The 27,183-nt window shown below is 47.7% G+C and overlaps 1 protein-coding gene across 1 annotated transcript in view; it reads left to right on the top strand.

The window, feature by feature from the left end:
• Nucleotides 1-27,183, top strand: part of UBXN7 (UBX domain protein 7) — a 484,260-nt gene that overhangs the window by 339,602 nt on the left and 117,475 nt on the right. Inside the window, exon 8 of the mRNA XM_069213616.1 lies at nt 235-362. Within this exon, the coding sequence (XP_069069717.1) occupies nt 235-362 (128 nt within the window). The remainder of the gene's footprint in view (nt 1-234; nt 363-27,183) is intronic.

The raw sequence follows: 27,183 nt of genomic DNA, 5'->3' as shown, positions 1-27,183 counted from the left end.
TCGCCTATCCGCCACCAATCCTCCCCCTTGTTCCCAAACATACCTCCCACACCACATAACTCGTGAATTACAGGTTTGATAATTGAAATGAAAGCATTAGAAAGTCTGTTACCAGTAGAGCAAAGAATGTGAAAATATTTTTTAAAGCGGCTTGGCCCCCATTACAGAATCCAAATTTTATAAAAATGGGTATGATTTCATAGGACTCTATTGTTATCTCCTTTATCCTTACAGGGCAAAAGCTTGTGGAGTGGCATCAGGTTGATGTGAATTCATTCTTGGAGCAAGTGACTGGTTTCCTAACTGAGCATGGACAGCTGGACGGACTTTCAGACAGCCCACCAAAGAAACGTGTGTGCTCTGTGAGTAAGGAGGCATGGAAAAATTCTGATTGACATTGAGCTCTTCCCAACTGTCTGTCTGGATTTAAATTCATGAAATTGCTCAGAATGTTGCCACTATTATGCTTTTTTTTTCTTCCTTTCTTTCTTTTTTTTTTTTTTTTTAACAAATAATAATTCTGTAGTATGAGAACCTTGTCCATAATACTTTTTGAGCCCTTTCGTGCCAAATTCCAAGTCATCATGGAAAATACCAGTATTCTTGTAGTTAACCACTCCCTCACATATTTGTAATAGCTATAAGTGAACTGTTTTTAAGCTGATTATAAGAATGTTAAGGTTTTATTGTGAATCCTAACTAATTTAATGTTAACTGTTATATTTCAGTGAATTTCTGTTCCTTTTTTTTCCTTTGATTATATATGACAATCAACTTTCATCCGCCTGCAGATGGCCAGCCTCTGCAGTGCACAAATTTAGAATGTGCTCGGCAGTGGTTGGTTACATGGCCAGGCTGTGCAACCAAACCTCCACATCCTGGCAATGTACATACAATACAACCTCTGGCTGTGCACAGTGAGGACCAAGCCCTGCTCACAGTCTGTTGTGAATAATGTTGCGGGGGCTCCATTTTTTTAATTTTTTTATTTTTTGTGTTTTACTTCAACTGGGATGACAACTGTCACTACTTGAAACCTTTTTTTTTAATTGACGGTATTCTTCATAATGCCCTTCTTTTGTTTATACGCATGCATGATGGGCACTCTGAATCTGCAGAATCCAACCTCGTGATACGGTCATTCTACAATGGCTACCTGGATATCTGAAACGGACTCAAGCTTAACTCATTTAGATCCAATGTTTTGATTGTTGTCAGATTGCCATGGACCTGGCTTTGTTTAGCTCCCATTCCTTTGGACTCTTAGAAATCTTGGCTTCTTCTTTGAACATTCCTTTAATATTGCCAAAGAAATTATAAAAATATCAGCTAATTATTTCTACTACATACACTGCCAGTGTAAACTCCTACCTCTTCTTTTATTGAACTGGCATATACGACTAGTCTAATGTGTCGCTCGGTCTTATCTTTGTTATGGAAACTCAAGCTATCTTGGCCTTCCTTGCCATTTCCTTACTCAACTCCACATTTTCCAGAAAAATACCTGCCCAACTGGTTTGCATGTATGCCTGTTCTTCATCCAGTCTCTGGTCATCTTGCAGTGCTATATTGACTGCCCATTGAGAAACTTTCATTTTTCAGGGTCCTCTGTTTTTGCCATAATGTTATCTATGCCTTTGATCCTCACTACATTTGAGACCTGCTGTAGCTTTATTTGCCTAACCGTAATCTTTGTTACTGCTCTGGGAATCCTAGTGTTCCTACTGTTCATAAACCTACAGTATGGGGCTGTTTCTTTTCCAATCCTGGACCCAAATTCTGAGACAGTTTAATCTATTTGTCTTATTAAAAAACACAACCTTTTGGCCTTTCGCAAACTGTTTTAAAACTTTCTCTTTCCCTATATTGGCCCTTTGGGTCTCAGCGTCTTTCAGTCTGTCAGTTTTCAGAGCTCGGGCACCATTATGAGGTATTTGCCACAGTTGTCTGTCATTTACTGACTTCCACACACTACCTTGGAAGTGATGGATAAAAGCTATACATAGACGCCATCCTATGCAGTGAAATACGTTTTTTTTCTTTTCCTCACCTTTTGACTTGATCCCTCACTTCAGTCCCAACTTTCTCTGCCTTCTAATGACTTCAAAAACAGTGTGGTAAGAAATAAAAGTTTCTCCCATTACCCCCACAAAATGATAGGGTTTAAACCACCCTTTAACTGCAGGACGCAGATGTTGGTCATATGTCACCCCAATCTTTGGTGCCTGGGCCCTGGCTGCAAGTCGAAGTAGTGTAAGATGTTTGAATTGAAGCACCCAAAGGTAACCAGCGACCCAGAAGTGAAGCTTTGTCATTGAACATAAGTCATGTTCAAAGCAGCTGGTATGCTCCAAGTGCTAAAAAGCCAAGTGGGTTCATACACAGACCCCCCCACCCCCAACCACCACTCAGTCAAGGGAGAAGCCTCAAAGGTGGTATTCTCGGGGCCTCTCCGTCATCAGATACCAATCTGGTTCCGCAACTGGTCTCAGCATACACAAAGTTCCTTGTGCCGTTGACTGCTCTACAGCAGGTTGAGGCTTTTAAAGAGACTATGCAGCAAGTTTTTGAGATGCTACCCTCAATCTATGGAATGCCTTCTGCCCTCACATAGGCACCAGGGCCTCTAACTGGACATCTGTCGGTGTGTCCTCCACTAATGCTACCTGCCCCCTCTGAACCAGTTTACCAGCCTGTTCTGATGGTGTTCCAGACCTTCGCACCACTTCCAGGTTCCACGTAGGTCCCCTCCGAGCTGGCACCACAGCTGACTCCACTAAAACCTGTACCATATTTATTCTGATGCCGGTCTCTGATCCCAAATCGACATTAGCCCATGCCAGACTTTTGTAGCGCCATGAGATTACGATGACGCAGACACTAATGATTGATCCTGGCTGTTAGCCTCTGGTAGTACTGGCGTCATGGAGAAGGTTGAGTCAGGCGCGGCCCGTCTTTTAGGGCGGAGGGGCCACAACCCCCCCCACCTTTTGCCCCTCATGAAGAGTGTCTGTCAGGCTGCACAATGGTCGGCCTGACAGACACTCTTCATTTTCAGCTCAGACAGCCAGGAGTGAGACATGAGCTATTTGTGCAGACTCCTGGCTGCCTGAGCTGAACTTGCTGGGCTGAGAAGGTCACAGCTCCTATGGGCGTGACCTCCTCGGCTCAGCAAAGGTGCCTCGAGGCCCTCCCCTGGTTGACGAGGAAAGTGTCACCCATTGACACTCGCCCTTGGCGCTTCAGGTTTAAGCCCTGAAGCACCCAGAGCAAGTGTCAATCAGTGACACTTTGTCACAAAGTGGGGTGGGGTCAGCAGTCTCACTGACCCCATCCCACTCTGTGACGAGGCTGGGACTGCTGCCTCCCCTTATTGGCTGACCTAAGGTCAGCCAATGAGGGAAGGCAGCAGTCCCATCCCTTCTGAGACCTCGAGGCTGAAGGTAAGAGAGTGTGTGTGTGATGTTTTAAAATGAATGTTTGGTGCATGTTTGAATGTTATGAGTGTTAATGGATGTGCGTGCGTGCATGTGAAAGAATGACTGTGTGTGATGCTTTAAAATGAATGTTTGGTGCGTGCATGCATGTTCGAATGGTATGAGTGTTGTTAATTGATGTGCCTGCTTGCGTGTCTGTGTGAAAGAATGAGTGTGTGTGAACTTTGAAAATGAATGTTTGGTGCGTGCGTGCATGTTTGAATGTTAGTGTTGTTAATGGATGTGCATGCGTGTCTGTGTGTGAAAGAATGTGTGTATGTGCTTCCCGCCTGCCCCCTTCCTCCTAAAGCTGCCGGCCGCCACTGGGCTGAGGCTCTGATCGGACTCTATTCTGATGCAGTCCACAGATAACAGCATATTCCATATGACTGAGGATAGTGAGGGAGGTGGCCAATATACTTTTCCATCACTACATCTTTGAAGGACTTTACTTAGACCTACATTACAGCAGTGGGTTAGACACTGCTGCTGCACTTGGGTTACCTGGCCCACCAGTGTATCAATGCACCTCCTTCTCCATGCACGGAGCAGCAAAAGTTTTAGACTTGCTACTGCCTGTTAAAACATAATCTAATTCACTGACTGAGATTCTTCAACCAGGGCCAACCTCCACAGAACCCCTGTTTCCCTTTAAAGATGCCCTCGTGAGCAACCTAATGACTTCTTGGCCAGAGCAAGGTTCAGCTCCTTGTGTGACCCTATGCAAGGTGAAAAGCTGGTCTCTGATGACGCTAGGTTTCTGGTGCAGCGCCCTATGCTTGAAACCTTTGTGATCCAGGTATCAGTGAACAATGTGAATACAAATGATTTTACTATCACCCCTTCAGATAGAGAATCTAATAGTATTGACTCTTTTGATCTTTGGATGCTGATCTGTTGATGATCTCGTTGAGGGTTCATTACCACCTGCTGAAGTGGAATATTTTCTGGCTTCAATTGCCCCAGATATTATTGACAATTTTTAAAATTACATACACTTTTGAATTCGGTTTTTGGCACCACTGCTGATGTTTTAAATTGCCCTTCTTACTTCATGCTCAAGTGTCCTTTTAACTTGTCATTATTGACATTCATGTTCATATGCTTTTAAGAATAGATTTTAATACCTTTATTTCATTTTAGGCTTTGAACCACATTTGAACATGTTATTTTAGCAAACTAGGCCTTTCGCTGTGCACTTTAGCCCAGTTACATTTTATTCAGCATTGCTTTATTTTTCTAGCATTAGCCACATTTGCGGTGTTGTTTTATTTTCTCTATCTAGTTCTTCTTTCGCCTAGGAAAGCATCATGTTCTTAGCATTGCACTTTGTATTTTCCTCAAAGTTACAGTCAGATAGGGTTTCCAACAAAAGTGGTACCCTGTGTCTCCGACATTCACCGACACATACAAATCCTTACATGGGGACCCTTTCTTGGAACATCAGTTGTTTTATTATAAAAATTGTGCCACTTATACACCTAGTCATTCACCCATACAGTCACTCATCCACCTATTGAATCACCCATACACCACTCATGCACTCATTCAGTCACCCATACACCACTCATACACTTAGTAACAAAGTAATGCAAACAAAAAACATGTATTCAGACAGTTACAAACGCATAATATATATTTATATACTCGAGAGTGGGGATGTGGTAACCACACTCATCACAAAGAGGACTCCTCAGGGGAATCGTGGTCGATGAGATCTCATCCCTTTCTCTCAGTTACATTAGTCTCACACAGGCAAAGACAAACGAAAGCACAGTATAGTTCAATAAGATTTATTGAAGTAACTGAATCTTAGATAAAGTTACATGTATTGCAGTACCTAGGATGATAAAATGCACTAGAAGCAAAATTGTGACAAGAAGAGCGAAACACAAAAAAGCTCCCCATACAGTCACTAGGAATAATATATTTGTTTCCTGACTCAGCTAGGTTAGAGCATAGCGTGATAAGCCCTAATACACCCTTCAGGTTTCTCCCCTGGGAATACATCATCCCCCATTCCTGAGCAAGGAAGCCTGTTGTCTACGGAGACATTGTCCTGATATCGGCCAGGGATCCGGCAGTCTAAGCAAGCAGCTGTAGAAAAGACATTCAGCTATCAGCATGCAGTCATGGTCATCCAACTGGAATCTCCCTCTGTCGTGTATGGGACAGAGAAATATTTAATAATAAAACAACTGACTCTTTTAGTTGAGATGTGCTATTTTGCTAGGCTTGACCCCTTGGTTCTCTTAATGAAGTTGCCTTCTTGGCCTACTCGTTGTGCGACGTAGTCAGTGAGATCTTGCCTAACATCCTGTTGAACCTCCGTGAGGCACTAGCACAAGACGATTCAGGATGGACAGGGTGCAGTGAAATATGTACTGTGGGTTGGCCTTAATACCACTGCTTGTGTTGCACTGTTGGCACCAATGTAGTACTTAGAGGGCACGCTTCAGTGCATGTAACTGAGCTTTCAACGTACAGCCAGTCATCCTGATCAACATGCCTTTTGATGGCTGAAGCATTTTTTTGTGGAAAAGATTAATTCCGCACTGGAATAATTTTAAGGATAGTTCTGTCTCAGCACTCTCCCATGGTTGCTGTCACCCCCCACAAATTCCAACATCAGGTTTGGAAGTTATTGGGTTATTCAAGAGGTTTAGCAGACTGGCAACAGCAACGTTCTAAGTCAGTGCAGCCACCGACCCAGAATGTTTGCGCCAAATGACACAGTAGTGATCAAAGCCATTCAGATCCGAAGGGGCTGAAGTCATTCATTTCATCCTTTCCTGCTGCAGTGACCCTCAAGCCACTCAGGTTTGTCTTCCGAGACCAAACGCCAGCTGATACGATGCAAGTTCCACTTTTTCCTCCCCAGTTTGATGATCATCATGTATGATCGGTGGGTGTTAAAAAAAACTGTTCCTGCCATTTATTTTGTTCCGTCCTGATATCCCTCCTGCACCAGTTCAAATTTCAGCAAATCATGCCTCTGAACATGAGATCAGCCTCCTCCTGGCTAAGGGTACCATCAGAGTGTCAAGCTCTTAGATGAGGAATGTTACTCTTAACATAGCTTTTTTTGTAGTATACATTTTTATTTCCATTAAAATGTCTTATCACAGTGTATAATTTGTGAAAAAAATCACCCCCCCTCCCCCATGTGCCCTACAATAACACTCAGAAAGCGCAATATACTTGAACAAATGAAATGGCCTTATGAGAGAGCTGGTTCGTACAAATGCCCCATACTTTGAAACAAAGATGCAGCGACTACCACGAGCAGATTCCTGAAAAAAAGCCTCTTGTCCACCCACCCTCTTGTCTACCTCACAGCTCACGAGCTCCAGGTGTTCAGCAGACATCGCCGCCCAGGACTGTCGGTCCTCCGCAAGCCTGTTATCACCCGTATTTTTCACATATGGCTCTCCTCTTCAACTTCCATCCAGTCATGTCTCCCAGTCAGGCAGCTACTATCGGGGTGGCAGGAGCCAGCCACCTAGTGGCCACCCTATGCTTAGCGAGCACCAATCCCAACTGGAGAAATTTTCTACTAAGCTTTTTTTTTCTTTCAGACTAGGGCCATCCCCAACAGACACTGTCCAACATCCCTGTAAACAGACCATCCCGTAACCACACTTCAGGCATCCAGTATTGTTTGCCAGTATGTGTCAAGTTAGGGACACCCCCAGAACATAAGTATAAAATCTGCCCCATTCCTGAAACAGCATCGACAGAAGGAGGAACTCCCCAGATACATTGCATGCAACGTGGCCTGAGTGAGGTTATACCTGGTGGACTATATTGAACGGAAGCAGTTTGATTCTTGCATTCGTGGAGATCTCCTTCACCCCTTCATATACACCCCTCCCATTTCTTACTTGAAATTGGAGCACCCAGTACTTTATACCACCTGTTTTGCATTGGCAGGACGCGTAACGGGAGGTCCTCCCGTAGCAGCTTGTACACATACGAGATCAGTCTCCGACCCGATCCATATTCAGCCGTGTCCCCAACGACTGCCAGTCCTGTGGAACATAAGGAAAGGAAGGCCATACTTCACAGGCCATCGCTGCTATTTCGGCAAATTGTAAAAACTGGCCTGTCCCCAAATTAAATTATTCCACTGCACTCGCCAGTGTGATAAACTGATCATTAGGATACAAGTCCAGCGATATGTCACGTTTCCCTGCACGTCAGCAATCGACCAACATTGTTGCCGCTAAAAGTGCAAACGTGCACAGCGTTTAAATTACACGTCTGCCTCCTAGGGAGCCCTCAGCATACCTTGCTAATCGCTTTCTCTCAGGCTCTGCACACATTCCTGACCACAAACAGCTTCAAGTCCAGAATCCCAGCATCAAGATCTCTTGTAAGTGAACTTCTCCACATGAAAATCACAGCAGCATCTGCTCCCAATTCTCCCTAACATTGAACCAGTGCACCGCTTGTTTCATTTGAGCAGCTAAGTAGTATAGGTCCAGCCTTGGCAGTTCTAGCCCACCATCCCCTAAGGGATGCTTGAATGTGACCAGGCTAACCCTTTCCTCCCTGAGGCTTCTAACAGTTTGACAACCAATCTGCCAAGTTATTCAAAATATCTCCTAGGAATTTCAAACATGACCCCATGAAAGACATACTGGCAGCGCAGCAGGATGATAATTTTCCCAGTGCAATCTGGCCCATCAGGGATTGCCGAAGGGTGTTCCAGAACTTCACTGTGGGCTTGAGCTCCTCCGACATCCTATATTTAAAGCTCGAAATGTCACCACCTCCCGTGTCATCCTGATCCCGAGATAGCTAACACCAGTCACCTCCCAGGAAAGGCCCTACCGGGGAAGGTTCTACACCATCTCCTTCCTAGTTTTCCCAAAGGGGCCAAGTTCGATTTATTGTGATTCACGTGCAACCCTGTAATTTTGCCAAATTCTGACAAGACGCCAGCATAATAGGAACAGAGTACATCGGCTGGCACAGGTATTCCAAGGCATCATCCGTGTATAAGGAGACCTCATGTGATCTCACAAATCGTAATTCCCCACCCTGGCAACACAGAGCGCAGCCTACACACTGGTGGCTCAATCGCCAGTTCGAAGAGTAGGGGTGACAACGGGCAGCCCTGCCTGGTCCTTCGATGCAAAGGAAAGTGCTGTGACACCATCCTGCTCACTCACACCCTCGCCACCAGGGCACTATATAACTGCGCTCACTTTATGTAACGCTCTCCAATGGCCACCTTCCGTAGGTCCTGCCAAAGGAATTCCCACAGCAGAGAATCAAGTGCTTGTTCTATATCAAGCAAAACCAAAGCGTGACCAGAGACCGCCTCAGCAGGTTGCACAAAGTGTTCCTGCAAGGAGTAAAGCCACACTGGTCCTCGTGTATCAGCTGAGGCATGTGTTCCAGCAACCTGGATGTCAATATCTTGCTGAGGTTTTATATATTTACTTTAAGCCTCAAGAGTGAACGGCATAAAGTCACCTTCTTAATATCCTTGTTCGGTTTAGGCAACATGACTAAAAGCGCCTCCCTCATGGATTCGGGTAGCAGTCCTCCCTCGTAAGCTTCATTATAGACTTTCAACATGCGGTCCACAAAAATGCCCACCCTGTGTTAATACATCTTGGCTAGCAAGCCATCACCCCCTGGGGCTTTGGCCGTCCTCAAAGCCCGAATCACTAACACTATGTCCTCCCTGGTAGTAGGTGCATCTAGACTTTCCCTGCCTTTGCTCGAAAGTGTGGCCATCTGTAAGCTGGCATGGTATGCATCTCCAACCGCTGGCAGGGACTCAGCAGGTACTGTGTATACCCTCTGTAAATGCTCTGTAATGACTTCAGTGATACTCTACTGTGTGTGTGTGTGTACCTTCTGCCCTTGCACGTTTTAGACCTCTGCCACCAAGAAACTCTGGGTCTTGTTGCGGAGAAGCATGGCAAGTATCCTGCTAACCTTATCTCCCTCTTCATGGAGTTGCTGCCTATAACTGGTGTGAACAAACGTATCTAAATGGCCCCATGTCTCCAACAAATCCCTACTACATTACTTCCACTCAACCGGCCACTGCAGTTGCTCAACTCTATACTCTTTGAGGACACTTAATTTCTTCTCTTGGACATCAAGCGTCGGAGACAAATGATGCTGCACTCCATACATCACTCACCCCCCAACCCCCGCAGGACCACCTTCATATTGTCCCATTCCATGGCCCTCACATTCATACTCTTCCATTTCTCCTCAAAATAGTGATCTAGCACTTCAGCCACAGTGTGCACAAAGACCGTATCCACTAATCCCTCTACTCTCAATATTCACAATGGAACCCTGGAGGGCTCTCCTTCCCACCTGATATGAGATCAGCAAGGGGGAATGATCAAATAAAAATTAAAAAAACGCCAAATAGGAAATATCAACCACGTCTTGGATCATGTTAGCAGGCCCCAGGCAACAGTCCAAGCAGCTATGGGTCCCTGTTGCTGGTATTAAGCAGGAATAGGTACGGTGCTGTGGGTAGTGCACCCTCCAATAACTTCTAGTAGGGCACTCATCATGCCTTATTTTGTATCCATCTTCGGGGGAAAACGGTCAAAATTACCATCCAGCACACAATTCAGATCAGCAGCTAGAATCATTTCCGGACCAGTGTGCTCTGCAGCCCCCTCATCACCGTCCCACAATTTCTATCATCGTTCACGTTAGGCGCGTATAAATTCACCAGGCATAAGTCCCTTGCATCCAGGGTACCGGATAATACACATATCTTCCTTCAGAGTCTATCTTCACACTTTTTGCCACAAGAGGAGTCCCAGGTGCCACGCAGATTAACAACCTCTCTAGCATGTCTGGAGTAGGAGGTCCCATAGACCAGTCCCCTCCACCTCTGTCTCAGCTGGCCGATACATTCCTCCCAGTTACGTGTTTCCTGTATTTTTTAAAAAAAAGCCATAGAAATTCCGTAGCGCCTTAGATAGGAATATATTCTGTGTCTCCTGGTTGGTTGGCCCAAACCACAAACTTTCCAAATTTGGAACTTCCAAACAGTGTCCACCCCCCTAATTGAGGACGCACTCTGGCATCCCACAGTGCTCCGCACGCTCTCCACACAGCTCATAACCCCTCTCAAGTAATACACCACTTTCCCTGACTGTGCTTCGTAGAGTGTTCTCAAACTGTCAACACTCGCATCAACTATCAGCAAAAACTCCCCAAGTAACACCACACCAACAGGCAGAGAGTCCAGACAACGCTGGCCCAGAACTACCAGGCGAACACCGAGCACCCACTGCCCCATATTTCCCACTGGAGGCCAAAGCCTCAACCTCCCCAGTTGCATCAAGCCACCAGAGCGGCAAGGCTTAGGCACTCAAACGACCTCTATGGGACCTCAACCCTCTGTGGCCATATGCCAGCACAGACTGTAGGGACCACAAACGTGAAAAATGTATAAATAAAAACAATTAACAGCATAGCACCCGTACCGGTGTCTGTTAATTGCAGTAAAAGTCATAGGTTCTCTCCCCATTATAGCACCCATTAGTTCAGTACGTCAGAGCTGCAAATAAAGTTTTTTGTTAAGTTACACAGGGAAGCAACAAGCCAATAGCATTGTGGTATATCAAATCAGTGCCATTACTCAAGGAAGCCTGATCTCCTGTATGGTCCAAGAAAGACTGTCTGGTATACAATTGATTGGAGTACTCCAGTGTCCCACCCGCTTGAACTAGGATCCTCCCCTTCTGCTGCATCCCATTACTCATCTTTGTGCAGGCTGAATGCCTCTGCAGATGGGCCGACTAGGGCCACCCCTACCACTTGCCTGACGGCTTACATGTTGCTTCCGGGGTTCTTCACCAAGGACTTCCAATAAATTGTCTGCTTCACCTGGTGAGGTTAAGATGTATGCCTTACCATTGGGTTGCACAGAGAGCTTTGCTGGGAACATAAGCTGTATCTAAAGTTTAGGTCTGGCTGCCTCATTTTGACCTGCAGTTATTCCATATGGAGCTCCTGCACAGGTGTAGTCCGGGATAGTTCCTGCACGAGTGTAGTCTGGGGAAACCATAATATTACTACCTTCATACTGCAGTGACCCTTGGACCCAAACATGTTGGATGTGTGTGTCCTGATCCCTGAAATTGAAGTGGGCAATGATGGCACAAAGCTTCGCCCCCAGCCTGGACACCTGGGGCCAGTGCCCGATGAGCCTGCTCAGTGGTGAAGAACTTTGAGAGCTGGGGCTTCAGAGTGTTCACAAGCTAGTCCTCTGGGATTATTTCAGCTGATTGTCTCTGCTCGTTCAGGGAAACCCAGAAAGCGCAGATTATTTTCTGGGAGCGACCTTCTGCGTCCTATATTCATTCTTCCATTCGCACCAATAGGGGCTGAAGCGCAGCCACATTCTTTTTCCACCTCCTGTTGAAGCACTTCAACAATGCCTTAAGCATCTATGACCATCCCCAATATTTTCCAGATGTCAGTGCGGAGTAGCTCACCCCAGCAGCCACAGTGTCAATCTTGCCCAACATGAATGCCCGTGCCGCTCATAATTCTGCCTTAATGTCTGCCGTAGTCGGGCCCCAGGCTCCTCAGCCTGGGCCTGCTTGGCCTGGACCCCAGCGGCCCCATTCGTCATCACACGGAGATTATAGTTGTCTATCTTATTGGATTCCACAGTCTTGTCTGTCTTATCTTGCCCCATCTCTGGGTGTAGACTGCCCCAAAGCCCCCACCCCACCACCCCCACCGCTCCCGACCCCAAGCTGTCCACAGTACACACACCGTGGGCTCACCAACAAGCAACCTGACGTATGCCACTCTCTGTACAAAGGCAAAAAAATATAGTCTAATTCTCAAAGGCCACCGTCACCCTCCAGGTCCAGGGACCCAGTTCAGGGGCCACACTGCTGCCCATTATCCCAAAAGCAGGTGTGTCTTGCAACTGAACAAGTCTCTCCTGGAGGCTCAGCAAGAGCAAGTCCCACACCCAGCAGGGGGCACCACCAGCCGAGGTGAGCACTCCAACACAAATGTCTACTCCAGCACCAGCCTGCACTTGTAGTCCCATTCACCTTCCACCACCCGGGGCTCCCTCTCACTGAATCCAGTACGGGGCTCACAGATGCCTCTTACTCCAGGCGCACCTGCTACATGGCGCTTCAAGGCCCCATGCCACACGGACCGACTCCATGTATTTGGGCTGTATTGGAAATGGTCCTTTCAGCAGCGTTATCCACAAACATTTTGTCTTCCTCCTCCTATTTTCTGACCCTCTTTTTTTTTGGCTTTAGGACTCTGGGCACTTTACCACTGCTAATCAGTGCTAAAGTGCATGTGTTCTTTCCCCTAAAACTTGGTATGATTGGCTTCCACCTGTTTGTCGAATCCCATATATCCAGGGTACGTAAATCAAATGCTACTAGTGGTCCTGCAGTGCTGAATGGGCCACCCACAGAGGTAGCCTTTCAAACTTGTCTCAGGCCTGCTACCGCAGTGCCTCTGTGTGCATTTTCTTGCCACACTGATTTGGCAAGTCAAACTAATTGCCAAAGCCTAAACTCCCCTTTCACTACACCTAAGTCATCCCTAATGTAGGCCCTAGTTAGCCCTCTGGGCATGGCGCTGTGCTTGTAAAAGGTAGGAAAGGTACTTATACGTTTTACAGATCTTAGTGGTGACAAACAGCCTATTTAATTTTGTACTACTGTGAAGGCTACTCCTCTCATAGGTTGGCATTGGGAATTGCCTTATGTATGTCAAAGTGGTAGTTTCTGATCTGTGAGGAGTAGCTTTGGCATGTTTGGAATGGTAGTGAGAAATCCTGCTTACTTGTATAAAGTGGGCATTTCTCTGAGCTTGTAACTCTAGTGCTTTGCAGCCGGACTCCAATCCATCTTTAGGGCAGAGTGACAGCTCCACTTGCTGCATACTTGCCAGACAGCCACAACACAGGAGGGGCTGGGTGTATCAGAAGAGGCTTTACATGTCAATAGGCTGTATCCTACCCTCACACAATGGGCTGATTATCCCCTATTGATGTCTGGAGGCAAGGCTGAGCTGGAAGGGGGCTGTGTTTCCCTTGAAAGGGTTCCTTTGAAGTCACCCCGAACAAGGACATTTTTGAGTATAAGTACAGGGGCTCTGACCCTATGATTTTTAGAGCACTTTTAGAAAAGGACACCCTGTCAAGAATAAGGACCGGTGTGCTGCCAGAAGGGACTGCCACTCTGCACTGCATTGCTGTGCTCATCTACTGCTGCTGTGTGCTGGACTGTAGGAGGGGCTGCAACTTTCCTGTTGCTCTGTTGTGTTGGCCTACTGCCCGTTGCTCCCCGACTTGGACTTTACAAGGCATTGCAGTACTGTGAGGAGGAACCTCCATTCGAATCACTACTTCCTTCTGTGCTAGATGTCGGAAAGTACAATCTTGCCTGGCATGTTACCCCCATTTTTTCTTGTGTGTCAGTTTGTTTTTTCCTGTCTCACTGGGATCCTGCTAGCCAGGACCCCAGTGCTCATAATTGTGGCCTGAATGTGTGTTCCCTGTGTAGTGCCTAACTGTGTCACTGATGCTCTGCTAATCAGAGCCTCAGTGCTTATGCGCTCTCTGCCTTTAAAATTGTCACTGCAGGCTAGTGACCATTTTTACCAATTCTAATTGGCACGCTGGAACACCCTTATAATTCCCTAGTATATGGTACCTAGGTACCCAGGGTATTGGGGTTCCAGGAGCTCCCTATGGGCTGCAGCATTTCTTTTGCAACCCATAGGGAGCTCAGACAATTCTTACACAGGACTGCCACTGCAGCCTGAGCGAAATAACGTCCACGTTATTTCACAGCCATTTTACACTGCACTTAAGTAACTTATAAGTCACCTATATGTCTAACCCTCACTTGGTGAAGGTTAGGTGCAAAGTTACTAAGTGTAAGGGCACCCTGGCACTAGCCAAAGTGCCCCCACGTAGCTCAGGGCAATTTCCTCAGACTTTGTGAGTGCGGGGACACCATTACACATGTGCACTACATATAGGTCAATACCTATATGTAGCTTCACAATGGTAACTCCGAATATGGCCATGTAACATGTCTAAGATCATGGAATTGTCCCCCCATGCCAAATCTGGTATTGGGGTGCCAATCCCATGCATCCCCCGGGGCTCCAGCATGGACCCCGGATACTGCCAAACCAGCTCTCTGGGGTTTTCAATGCAGCTACCGCTGCTGCCAACCCACAGACAGGCTTCTGCCCTCCTGGGGTCTGGGCAGCCAAGTCCAAGGGAGGCAGCACAAAGAGTTTCCTCTGAGAGAGTTACACCCTCTACCTTTGGAAATAGGTGTTAAGGGCTGGGGAGGAGTAGCCTCCCCCAGCCTCTGGAAATGCTTTGAAGGGCTCAGATGGTGCCCTCCTTGCATAAGACAGTCTGCACCGGTTCAGGGATCCCCCAGCCCCTGCTCTGGCGCGAAACTGGACAAAGGAAAGGGGAGTGACCACTCCCCTGTCTATCACCACCCCAGGGGTGGAGCCCAGAGCTCCTCCAATGTGTCCCAGACCTCTTCCATCTTGAATCCAGAGGTATGAGGGCATAATGGAGGCCTCTGAGTGGCCAGTGCCAGGAGATGACGTCAGAGACCCCGCCTGATAGGTGCTTACCTGTCTAGGTGGCCAATCCTCCTTTGAGGGCTATTTAGGGTCTCTCCTGTGGGCTTTTCCTCAGATAACGAATGCAAGAGCTCACCAGAGTTCCTCTGCATCTCCCTCTTCGACTTCTGCCAAGGATCGACCGCTGACTGCTCCAGGATGCCTGCAAAACTGCAACAAAGTAGCAAGAAGACTACCAGAGACATTGTAGCGCCTAATCCTGCCAGGTTTCTCAACTGTTTCCTGGTGGTGCATGCTCTGGGGGCAGTCTACCTTCACCCTGCACTGGAAGCCATGAAGAAATCTCCTGTGGGTCGACGGAATCTTCCCCCTGCTAACGCAGGCACTAAACATCTGCTTCACCGGTCCTCTGGGTCACCTCTCATTGTGACGAGCGGGGTCCCTGGAACACAGGAGCTGGATCCAAGTGGCTCCGACAGTCCAGTGGTCCATCTATCCAACTTTGATGGAGGTAAGTCCCTGCCTCCCCACGTCAGACAGTAATCCTGTGTACTGCGTGAACTGCAGCTGCTAGGGCTTCTGTGCACTTTTGCAAGGAATCCTTTGCGCACAGCATAGCCCAAGTCCCCAGCACTCCGTCCTGCATTGTTCAACTCTCTGAGTTGACCACCAGCTTCGTGGGACCCTCCTTGGTAGTGTTGAGAAGACCGCTGTGCTCAGTTTTCTTGAACCTGTGTTCAAGTACTTCTGCGGGTGCTGCCTTCTTGTGCGTGGCCTCTCTGTGTTGCTGAGGGCCCCCTCTGTCTCCTCTTCCAAGTGGCGACCCCCCTGGTCCTTACTGGGCCCGGGCAGCACTCTTTTTCTTCAACTGCGACCTTTGCAGCTAGCAAGGCTTGTTTGCGGTCTTTCCTCATAGAAACAACCCTGCATCCTCCAGCATTCCGTAGGACATCTTCTCTGCAAAGGAGAAGTTCCTGGCATCTTCCGTTGTTGCAGAATCTTCAGCTTCTTCCATCCGGAGGCAGCCCTTTTGCACCTTCATCCGGGGTTTAGTGGGCTGCGGACACTTTCGTGACTCTTGGACTTGGTCCCCTTCCTTTACAGGTCTTCAGGTCCGGGAATCCGTCTTCAGTGCTTTTCAGTCAGTTGTGGTCTTTGCAGAATCTCCTATCACGACTTTAGTGTGTTTCTGGGGAAGTAGGGTCACTTTACTCCTACTTGTCAGGGTCTTGGGGTGGGGTAACTTGGACACCCTTAGTGTTTTCTTACACTCCCAGCGACCCTCTACACACTACACTAGGCCGGGGGTCCCAAAGTGGTTTACATTCCACTTTCTTAGTATATGGTTTGTGTTGCCCCTAGGCCTATTGCATCCTATTGTATTCTACAGTGTTTGCACTTCCTTTTCTAACCGTTTACTTAACTTATTTTGGTTTGTGTGTATATTTTGTGTAGTTTACTTACCTCCTAAGGGAGTATATCCTCTGAGATATGTTTGGCACATTGTCACTAAAATAAAGTACCTTTATTTTTAGTAACTCTGAGTATTGTGATTCTTATGATATAGTGCTATATGATATAAGTGGTATAGTAGGGGCTTTGCATGGCTCCTAGTTTAGCCTAAGCTGCTCTGCTATAGCTACCTCCATCAGCCTAAGCTGCTAGAACACTACTAATCTACTAATAACGGATAACTGGACCTGGCCCAAGGTGTAAGTACCATCAGGTACCTACTATAAGCCAGGCCAGCCTCCTACACTAGGCTCCCTGTACTCTCTGTACCCCATGTGTTCTCCCAGGGGCCCTGCACTTTGGGGGAGTGCTAGGTGCTACCCATGGCTTTTCCTCTTCAGAGCATGAAGAGCGTTGCAATCTTCCTGCTTTTTGGACGAAGCTAGCGCATGGCAACGCTTCCCCAGGCTCCTGAGAAACAGTGCCTGTTGCATGCTTAATTCTGAGTCGGTTGCGTGTGGAGCACCTTATTCCCAGGAAGGTAGCTCGTGTGGAGCGGTTCACCTCTCGTTCTAGAAGTGCTTGGCCCAGTTGAGCCTGTGTGCGGATGACTGTCAGTCATTCCCCCCACCCCTTGCACCCGAGGGAACTGCGATGGACAATCTGGTGGAAACAGTGCCGGCCAGTGGCACTAACTTGACTCTCTCTTTCTAGGGTACCTGTATCAAATGTCAGGGACCTCACTGGGGAGTGCCCCCCCCCCCCCCCCCCCCCCACGAAGCAGCTGTGGTGCTGGAAGCTCCTGTTTTCCGCCTGCCTTCGGCCCATAGAGCAGGTCCCAAAGGACGCGGGGACTGCTCTAGTCACACCCGGTGCCTGTGAGGAGGACCCGACCCACCAGGAGCTGAGAGGGTGATCAGGCCCCGGAGAAGCCCTTTTCCACCATACTGCACTCCTTTGCGGGCAACTCGGAAGCTACTGAGAACGCTGGTACAGCCACCGAGGAGTTGCACTGTCACCCTACTCTAGCTTAGCAGGCGACCTTGCGTTGATTTCGTTTGCTTTTCTGTCCCGAGCCTGCAGGGACCTGGCATTCAGCAGTCAGTAGGGGAGCTACTTGGTGTCCTTGCAACTGTGCCGCCTGCTCGCGGGCAACTGCTCTTTGATCACACTGCACATGGGGAGACCCAGCGAGGCCTCCCCGCCACATCCTGTGGCTCTTATCAGGGAACACTGCAAGTATTGCAGGCTCAACCTCAACATAGTGCCCCGCTGTACGAGAGACTTCTGATTATCATAATACCTTTGAAAGGAGCACCGGTGTCGAGGCGAAACATAATTGTATTGGTAACTGGTGTGTTTGGACAGATGGGAGACCTTGTGTACCCGATGGTGGTAGGTTGTGGACCTTTCGGTGCTTTTCCTAGCCCCAGGTATTTCATGACCCCAATAGGAGCCTCCCTGTTCAGGCGGATTCCTCACTCTACCACCTTGCCAGGACAACAGGAGACCCAACAGTAGCTGTCTTTGCCTCAACCTACCCCGGTATGCAGTTGCCTGGCACCCATGAGGGTGTCTAGCCCTCATAGAGAACTCCCATACCCATGGCGAGGGAGGAGAGTGGTAACGCCTATGCCAGAATTGTGCTGTGCAGGTGGCCTGGAGAGGCCAAGGGAGGTCTCCCACACCTGTGGTGCCACTACCACTTAGGATTATGGCAGCTACCCAGCGTGCTTGAAGGCAGCCACATTTTGCAAGCCTCGCCACAGCAGGGGAACACAGCGAGGTTTCCCCGCAGATGCTGCAGTTTATGCAGCCCTCCCCCTTCCCCTGTGTGTGCATACTTCGGGGGCCCTTGTTTGCTGCATTGGTACCTTCAGAGGGGGAAGTCCTTGACGAAGGCCCTCCCCACAATTGTGTGAATTCTGGAGTATTACCCAGGAGTAGTTACCACATTTTCTGTAGCAGGTGCACAGAGGTCCCTGTGGCCTGTTAGTTCTCATAAGTATCTCCAAAGTATGTACCTATTGTGTCACTGGTGTGAGTGTGTTGTGCAGACGCTTTACCCATAATCTCCAGGAATAAGCCTTACTGCTCCGAGCCAAGCTACTGACTGGGTGAGCACAGGTTAACTTTGATGTGTAACTTACACGCCCTGACTAGAGTGGTGGATTCTGCCTGGTTTATGTGCAAACCCTAGCTAATCAGAAACCCCATTTCGAACAGGTGGGCACTAGATTCCGCTCCCTTCAGGAGCCCGCCCGAGTTTGTCAGTCCATCACCCTGGACGGGACTGTCTCCCATACACCACAGCCCTGTGCCTGGGCTACTGCGCTGATTTTAGCATCTAGGCCCATACATCCAGAAGGGCCCCATGGTGTTTCATAGTTTCTCCAGCGTACTCAGAAATATCTCCTCCCCCACCCGGTGCACCCCCCTGGCTCTGGTTGGGCACAGGCACCGGCTGCCTTCTTCAGCAGGCCCTGTCCACAGTGCTTCTTTTCCATGAGGGCCACTGCACTTCACCTGCAGCCCCACCCTATGGAGCTCTCTGCTGCCGCTTCTTTATGACTCACGGCCCGGCTCAGGCTGCCGACAGCACTTCACCTCACAGCTTGGCATCCAGTGTGCCAACAGGCATGTCCCAAAGGACTCTGGCGTTCCCTTGGGGCCCCTTCTTGCTGCAGAGCCCCACAGCCGATGCCGTTCACCCAACTCTGCATTCAAGGTCTATAGCACTTCCAGCGCCACTCCAACCCTCACGCCGCTTCTCGGCTGCATTTCTTCACTCTCACCTGCAGCTGCCTCCTTGCCGCAGCCAACTCCCCAGTGGCTGATGCTCATGGAGGCAGGAGTTCAGGAATTGTTCCGGTCCCAGGATGATTCAGAATTCATATGGTGCCAGCAGGAGTTGTCGAAAACGTGGCTAGTCGGCCATCTTGCATGGCCACGCCCTCCCTCTTAGTACATCCTTGTTTCGAAGGAGAACTGGGCGTCTGGCTGTTGTACACCTGGAGAAAGGACAAATTCAAAATGATCACTGTGGCGCAGATTTTTTCCGTCCTGGAGACTGGATAGTATCCTTGCTCTTGCAAGACGAATATTCCCATATGCTGGTCCTGCAGCCCCACAGGGGTTAGCTGTGGTTCATGGTGAGTTGGAGCACTTCCATTTTTTGGTGCTGCAACAAGCATAGTGAGGTGGGGTCCTGAAACCTGTGACAGCAAACCTAGCACCTTTTGGAGTTAGCTAGATCAGACTATCTGGCATGCCAGAGAGGAATAGCTGAGCAGGCACCAGCTAGCAGACCATGAATGGCTTCTTCATCTTAGGGTGACATAAAGCGTCTTCGAGTGGTGGAGCATACCATGGTTTAATCCTTTAGTCACCGCTTGGTGAGTGTATTGTCAAAGCTATGGCATACTGAAATTTCCTCCGAGAAAGTCACTGGGAAATGCTACCGAGAACCACAGATCCAGCCATTTCTGGGATCCACATTGAACACATATAGGGGGAAAGCCTACCCCAAACAACAGGGTGTGTTGGTATTCCAGCAGTTATTGATTTTTATTCATTGCAATCATCAACTCACTGCCAAAACAGTAATGAGCCTTCTAGGGATGATAGCATCATGCCTCTCTGTTGTACTCCACCCAAGTATACATATGTTTCCTTAATACCACTGTCTCGCAGGTCAGTGGTCACTGGTTAGATTTAGTGTTAGTGAAGTTCAGAACTCACTGCTATCTGCATTAGTGGAACAGCAACAGACTTTTGAAGGACAGGAGTTTCACAAACTCATTTCACAAGATATTACCATCGGCACCTTTGTCATAGGCTGAGATGCATGTCTCAGTGGCATGGCTGAGCACAAAGGCATCTACAGCAGTTACTCGAATTGCTAGACCCTCAAAACCTACTTTGAGGTCAGTTAAGAAAAGGTTGGCCTTATCACAATGGACAATGTGATCACCAAGTATTTACCTACAGAAACAGAACAGCACACACTCACCCTAGCTCTAAGTACTAACACAGGAAATGTGGCTTTGGGTGATCTGCCACAACATACAACTCCTAGCAGAATACCTTCCGAGCTGGACCACAACCTGGTGAAACTTGTCAGCAGGACACATCAGCAAGTCCATGTCTTGAAACTCCACCCTCAAGTCTAACACTGGTACATCCACTGTTTAACACCCCACACATTAACCTGTTTGCCGTGCCCAAAAACGCAAATTGTCCAAGCTTCGCTTCCAGGTACTCGTGCCTATAATCCACAGGCAGTGCACTATGAATGAATTGATCAGGTAACATTATTGTTTTCCACCTTTCCCACTTATCTTGTATGTGATGAGGAAGATGAGGCAAACATCCATAACACTCATCCTGGTGCCTCCCAAATGGACAAGGGAAGCCTGGTACTCCATGTTCCTGGAGATGTCTGCCTCAATGAGAAAGCAGCCACTCAGTCAGACCTTCTCACATAGAGGCAAGGCCAGATCAGACACTCAGGCCCCAGGCAATCTGGAAACAGAGGTTTTAGAATTTGGTTACTTAAACCTTCCCCCAAAATATATCACAATTCTAAATGAACCTGTTAGGTCGCAAAGTGTAATGTGTGTCCGCTATTGCATCTCCAAAAAGTTGAACCCCTTGTAGCCTAACTTCCATGATGTCATTTGCTATCTTTTAGATCTGCAGAACTCCGTCCTTGTCCACACATCAGTATGCCTACTTTTAGTTGCTGTTGCAGCCTACATGCAAAAGCGGAAATATTCATCCCCATATACGATTTCTGTAGTTAAGGCTATCATGGTGGGTCTTAGGAGGGTAGTAACTCCCAGAATACCTCCTGCTCCATGTTGAACCAACTGTAGTCCTCATGAGGCTCCTGGGGGGGCTGATCATTTAACTTTTACACTTATTCAGACTTTAGTTCCTTTCTTGGAATGTGGTCTTCCTTTTAGCCTTTATTTCCCTCAGACACATTAGTGAACTGCAAGCACACACTTAAATGAAATTTTCATTTTGGGTCACAAAGATAGCATTGTTCTCTGACTAATCCTATATTTCTCTCCAAGTTAGTATTACCCTTCAACCTTAACAAACAGTATTGCTCCCAGCTTTCTTTCTGCAGCCAGACTAGGTAGTGGAAGGAATTCCACTTGTGCTAGATGTAAAAAGAGCTCTTATGTATTACATCGACCAACCCCTTCCATGATTGTGACCAGCTCTTTGTAGCTTTTGCGAAGCACTATTGTGTGGACATCGTAACTTGGCAACAGACTATCCCTGGCCAAACAGTAATGAGAACTTAATTCTAGACTTCTGCATCAGCCACACACTAGCCATTGCTTAAAGTAGGGTACCTCTTTACTGTCAAAACATGTTTATCTACAATCACACATGCTACAAATGGAAAATGTTGCTTAGTCCATAATGCATCTTTTCGTTGAGTGTAATGCTGCAGATTTGCAGGCACCCATTCTTTTCTGAAGCCTGTATTGATTGCAGATCTCTTCTCTTATTAGCTTATTAGTTGACACTGCACAAGTGACGTGTACCATGTAACATTCAATCGATACTCTATACACATTCTCAACATTGTGCGAAAAACAATTTAACATGGAGTCGGCACCCATGCACATTGTGCACCAAGGGTGAAGTCACAACACATATTGTGACTTTGAAGACTTCATCAAAGAAAACCAATTTGAGCCTAACCATAAATGGCAGGAGTATGCAGAGCATGTGCATCTGCACTACTGCACTTTACAAACATATGGCTATTGGGTAGCATTTTTATTCTTATTGACCCCAATATTCCCCTTTTGAACGTTTTCTCCAAAACGTAACTGCAGGAAAATTGGCATGCTGACCATTAGCTGCACTTGCTAAGCGAGTGCCAAGTTTGGTATTGTCCGTGGGGTTAAGTTATTAGGAGATTTCTTTTTTTTACTTTACATTGGAAATGGCTGTCTTTATAAGTAAATCCAAAATTTAGCACAGTAAAAATCGCTTGTTTGACTAGGAGAACTTGTACAGCTTGTTGATGGTTATGTTTCATACACTTCTGTATTTTACTTTGTGTACACTTTTTAAGGATATGTATGTGCATGTGTATTCCTTTCTGCGTCACTGTTGTACCCACTTAGCTCTTTGTTCCATTTCTTTGCAAAGGCCCAAGAGTATCTCCTCTAGAAGTTTTGGTTCAGCCAGCTTTGTTTGTATGACTTACAAGTCTCTTCATGTCAGCGGCAGCTCCTCCATTATGGCGGAGGAGCACCACCCCCCATGCTTCCCAGCAGCTGCAAACCTTTAGCAATGAAACAATAATAAACTGTTTATTATCATTTTATTGTTAAAGGGGCGGGCCATGGGGTGTGACTGGGATGGACGGGGAGTGCACAGCACTCCCCTCAGTGCACATACGCTCTCTCCAACCTGGCACTGTGTTGCCCAGTTGGAGACAACAGGCAGGGGCTCCCAGTCTGCCTCAGTGCGGCAAGCTAGGACGCTCGAGCGAATTCTAGCGCTGCTTTCATGCTGCCAGCAGCGCAATAGGATTGGCCGCAGGGCAGGCCTGTGTCTGCCTTGACGAAGACTGGCGCGCTGGAGGCAGTGGCGAGTCAGGTAGTTTTTTTTTTTTTAAATGTATATATTGTTTGTTGTACCCTATCCTTGCCCAGCCACGTGCTGCGCCACCCCTTTTGAGAGCCTTGCCTGCCTTATTTTATTGATTGCTCAAACCCACAGGGGTTCCCTTTATAAGATAGCACATACACACTTCGTTCTCAATGGAAACATCCTTTTCCCTTCTTAAGGATGTTCTTGGTGTCTTTATTTCCACACCCAGGAGGCTTCTTTATATTGTTCTCAGGAGACACTTGCGCATGCCAAAACTCAGGTCCGCTTGTCTCCATTCCAAGCTGTGTTGCTAAGTGAACCTCTTAAACTACAATTTGTAATGGGCCCCCCGCACATACTTCATGTTAAAACACCGTACTCCACCTGTATATGTTCCAAAGCATTCTGGTTCCTATCTACCTTTGCATTTCAACAAGCATTTGCCATGAAACGGAGCCCAGGTTTTAGTTGTTTGGAAGATTTTCAAATTCTTTCTCGCCACTGGAGCACTCTTAAGCGTGGCTTGCAAGCACAGTTCATGTGCATTACTTGGCTTCATTTATCACCAAGAGATTAATCAAACAAAAAACTGCTGACACCTCCCCACCACACAGATGGTGTACAAAGCACATCATCCTGCAGATCAGCACAAGAAAGTTAATGAATAGGGTGTATTCCCTGCTCCCATACAGGCTGTGTAGGATGTTTGCACTGAAAGTACCCCTCCTGGAAAAAGTGCAGTAGGCTTGAGGATTGCTCCTCCGTAGATTCTAAATAGCATTCTCTCGTAGGGGATTTCCATGTATAGTCATAAGCACTGAATAGTTCCGCGCGCCTGCGGGGACCCCGGAGCACTGTTGTATATTCTTAAGTGCAATCATCAGCTCCTTGACAAAAAGGTCTGTGAAAAACACTTAAGAATAACAATGCGCAGCCTATGTGAACAGCTACACAAGCCAAAATTGTTAGAAGAAAAAACAGTTGTAGTGTAAATTTCACATTTAAACCTCTATTTATTCTATAAATACATAAATAAATACATTCTCATATTTTATTTACACCTCTCATGAGAATAAAACAATGTAGGGCAGTGTAGCCCATAGGCTGCCATTATACAGAATGAAAATAGAGCTGTGCCTTTAAGAAAGTAAAGTCTTCCTGTTTCCCATCATGCACAGCAAAAGGCAGTTGCCTCAGTTCTTTTTTTCGGCTCCTGCTGACAGGACCCTGAAGCATTGAGCTCTACCTCACAAAAGCTTTTGTGACAGAAATTAATTGAAATATCTTCTGAATTTCATTTTCACTCGACGTTTTTACCTTTGAGTGATCATTTTCTACTGATTTCTGTCAAATTCTGACAGAATTTGGAGGTTTTTTCTAGTTAGAAATGCCTTCACTTTTTGATAAATGTCCTTCTTGTGGAAGAAAGAAGGCTAAAACAGATCCACATAGGGTCTGTATAATTTGTCTTCCATCCAGCCACAAACCGGAGTCGTGTGACATTTGTAAAACCTTCTCTAGAAGAACCCTTCGTGATAGAGAGAAGATCCGACTTCAGGCGAGAGAGGACAGGAGAAAAAGTGGCCATTCCACTACAGAGCGAGGAGAAGGTCAGACTTCTACCAGGGCTCAACCTGTTTCCTCCATGACTCCTTCCAGACCTGCTGAAAAACGACATAGATCTCCGACGACGTCGAGAGCGTCGACGTCGAAGCAGGGAACGGCGCCAACATGTTCGCCGTCGAGGAGTGCTTCGCCGGCGAGAAAAAGGCATCGTTCGCCGTCGACAGCTATTTCGCCGTCGAGGCGGCGAAGACACCCGACGTCGAGAGGATCTGGGTCGCCGTCGACACGGCGAACACAGTCAACGTCAAGGAGATCCGAGTCGGGCTCGCCGTCGACACGGCGAGGGAGATCGCCGTCGAGAGAGAGTGTTCGCCGTCGGAGGCGTTCACCGTCACTGCACCGACGTCGAGGTTCGTCGTCGAGAGATTCTCAGCGGCGAGACGAGTCGACGTCTAGAGGCACTCGCCGTCACCGCAGTTCGACGTCGAGGAGTGCTTCGACGTCGAGAAGACCATCTAAGAGGCCTAGAAGGGTTTATACAACCTCGGAATCCTCGGCCTCGCTTATCCTACTTCCAGCATCGCCACAGCTCTCGCAAAGGCAGTCGCCGTTACCACAGACGCCGGTAACACCTACGGCTCCTCTTCCGGCGCCTCCTCCAGAACCTGTTCCGAGGACTCCAACGCGATCTGCAGGGCGTTCTGGTTATTCCTCGAGGCGTACATCTACCTCTAGGCACCGTCGTCAGGAATCACATCATGGACATTCTTCATCGTCCACACGAGACTACTCTCCAACCTTATCGGACTCACCATCCCCAAGAGTGTCTCCCATAGATGATGTCAACACTTTTCAGGAGGTCTTAGTAAGAGGGGCAACCAAGCTGAATATCCCGCTAGCAGCTCCGGCCCCATCGACATCAGTGATCTTTGAGACCTTGCATCAAAGGACATCTTCACGACCTTTACTTCCACTGGTTCCGGGTCTTATTGAGCCAGCAATGGACATTTTTCTCACGCCGGCTACAACAAAGTCTGCTCCTTCCAGACTCATTAAAAAGTACCGTCCACCAGAGCAAGATCCTCTATTCTTGAGGTCGGACCCAGTACCAGACTCGGTAGTTATAGTGGCAGCGAAGAAATCGCATTCGACGTCACCGTCTTCCTCTGCTCCCCCAGACAAAGAGAGCAGAAAGATCGATGCTGCAGGAAGAAAAGTATGCTCGACGGCATCCATCACCATGAAAGCAGCCAGTGCCACTGCTTTATTAGGGAGATATGATCGATCCCTCTGGGACTCTATACTGCAGTTCGCGGAGCATCTCCCTAGGGACAAAAGGGAAGATTTCCTAGAGGTCGTGAGCGAGGGAGCTATGGTTTCTAACCAGATTACAAGTGCTGCGGCGGATTCTTCAACACTATCCGCACATAACTATGCTCATGGTATAGCGCTCAGGAGACATGCATGGCTGCGGCTTACATTGCTTAAACCCGAAGCACAGCAGAGGATACAGAACCTGCCTTTCTCAGGCTCCACTTTGTTCGGCTCTCATGCCGATGATGAGATGGCCAGAATGAAGTCGGAGCTGGATACCCTGAAAGCGGTAGGCATGGAGCGACCTAAGGAACAGCGAAAAGGATTCCGCCCATATCAAAGAAGACTGTTCACCCACAGGTATCAGGCTCCACATTGGACGTCTTCACGCCCTCAGCAACAGCAACAGCAGCAGCATCAGAGGGGCTTCTCCAGAAGGTCGACAAGGGGTCGTTCAACACCTCAGACCCAGACACCTCGACAAGCTCCCACGTCTAAGCCCTGAATCTTTGCTTCCCCCTCCTCCGTTACCCACTCCGGTAGGGGGAAGTATCGCAAATCATCTGGACGAGTGGCAACGCATCACAACAGACGCCTGGGTATTGAATATTGTGAGACATGGTTACGCTCTCAGATTCACCAGTTCTCCACCATCTGTTCCACCCAAAACAGCCAACCACCATCTCGAAGCTCTGCAGTTAGAGGTCAATATCCTATTGCAGAAAAGAGCCATAGAACCCGTTCCCATCAGCCAACAAGGGAAGGGGATTTATTCGAGATATTTCCTTGTACCGAAAAAAGACAAACAAGAGTTTCGTCCCATCTTAGATCTGAGGACAGCAAACAAATGGATTCGCAAAGAAAAATTCAGGATGTTAGCCTTACACCAAATTTACCCACATCTACGTCAGGGCGACTGGCTATGTGCGATAGATCTTTGCGACGCTTACTTTCATATCCCAGTAACCAAGAAACACCGAAAATTCCTAAGGTTCACCGTCGGAAAACGCCATTACCAATTTGCAGTTCTACCTTTCGGCCTAAAATCGGCGCCAAGAACTTTTTCCAAATGCATGGCGGTAGTAGCCGCCCACTTGAGGAAACAGCGAATATTCGTCTACCCCTATTTAGACGATTGGCTCATAAA

Source organism: Pleurodeles waltl, chromosome 11, assembly GCF_031143425.1.
Source record: "Pleurodeles waltl isolate 20211129_DDA chromosome 11, aPleWal1.hap1.20221129, whole genome shotgun sequence".
Lineage (NCBI taxonomy): Eukaryota > Metazoa > Chordata > Amphibia > Caudata > Salamandridae > Pleurodeles > Pleurodeles waltl.
Note: the sequence above shows the minus strand (reverse complement) of the source record. Positions and strands in the feature narration are given on the sequence as shown.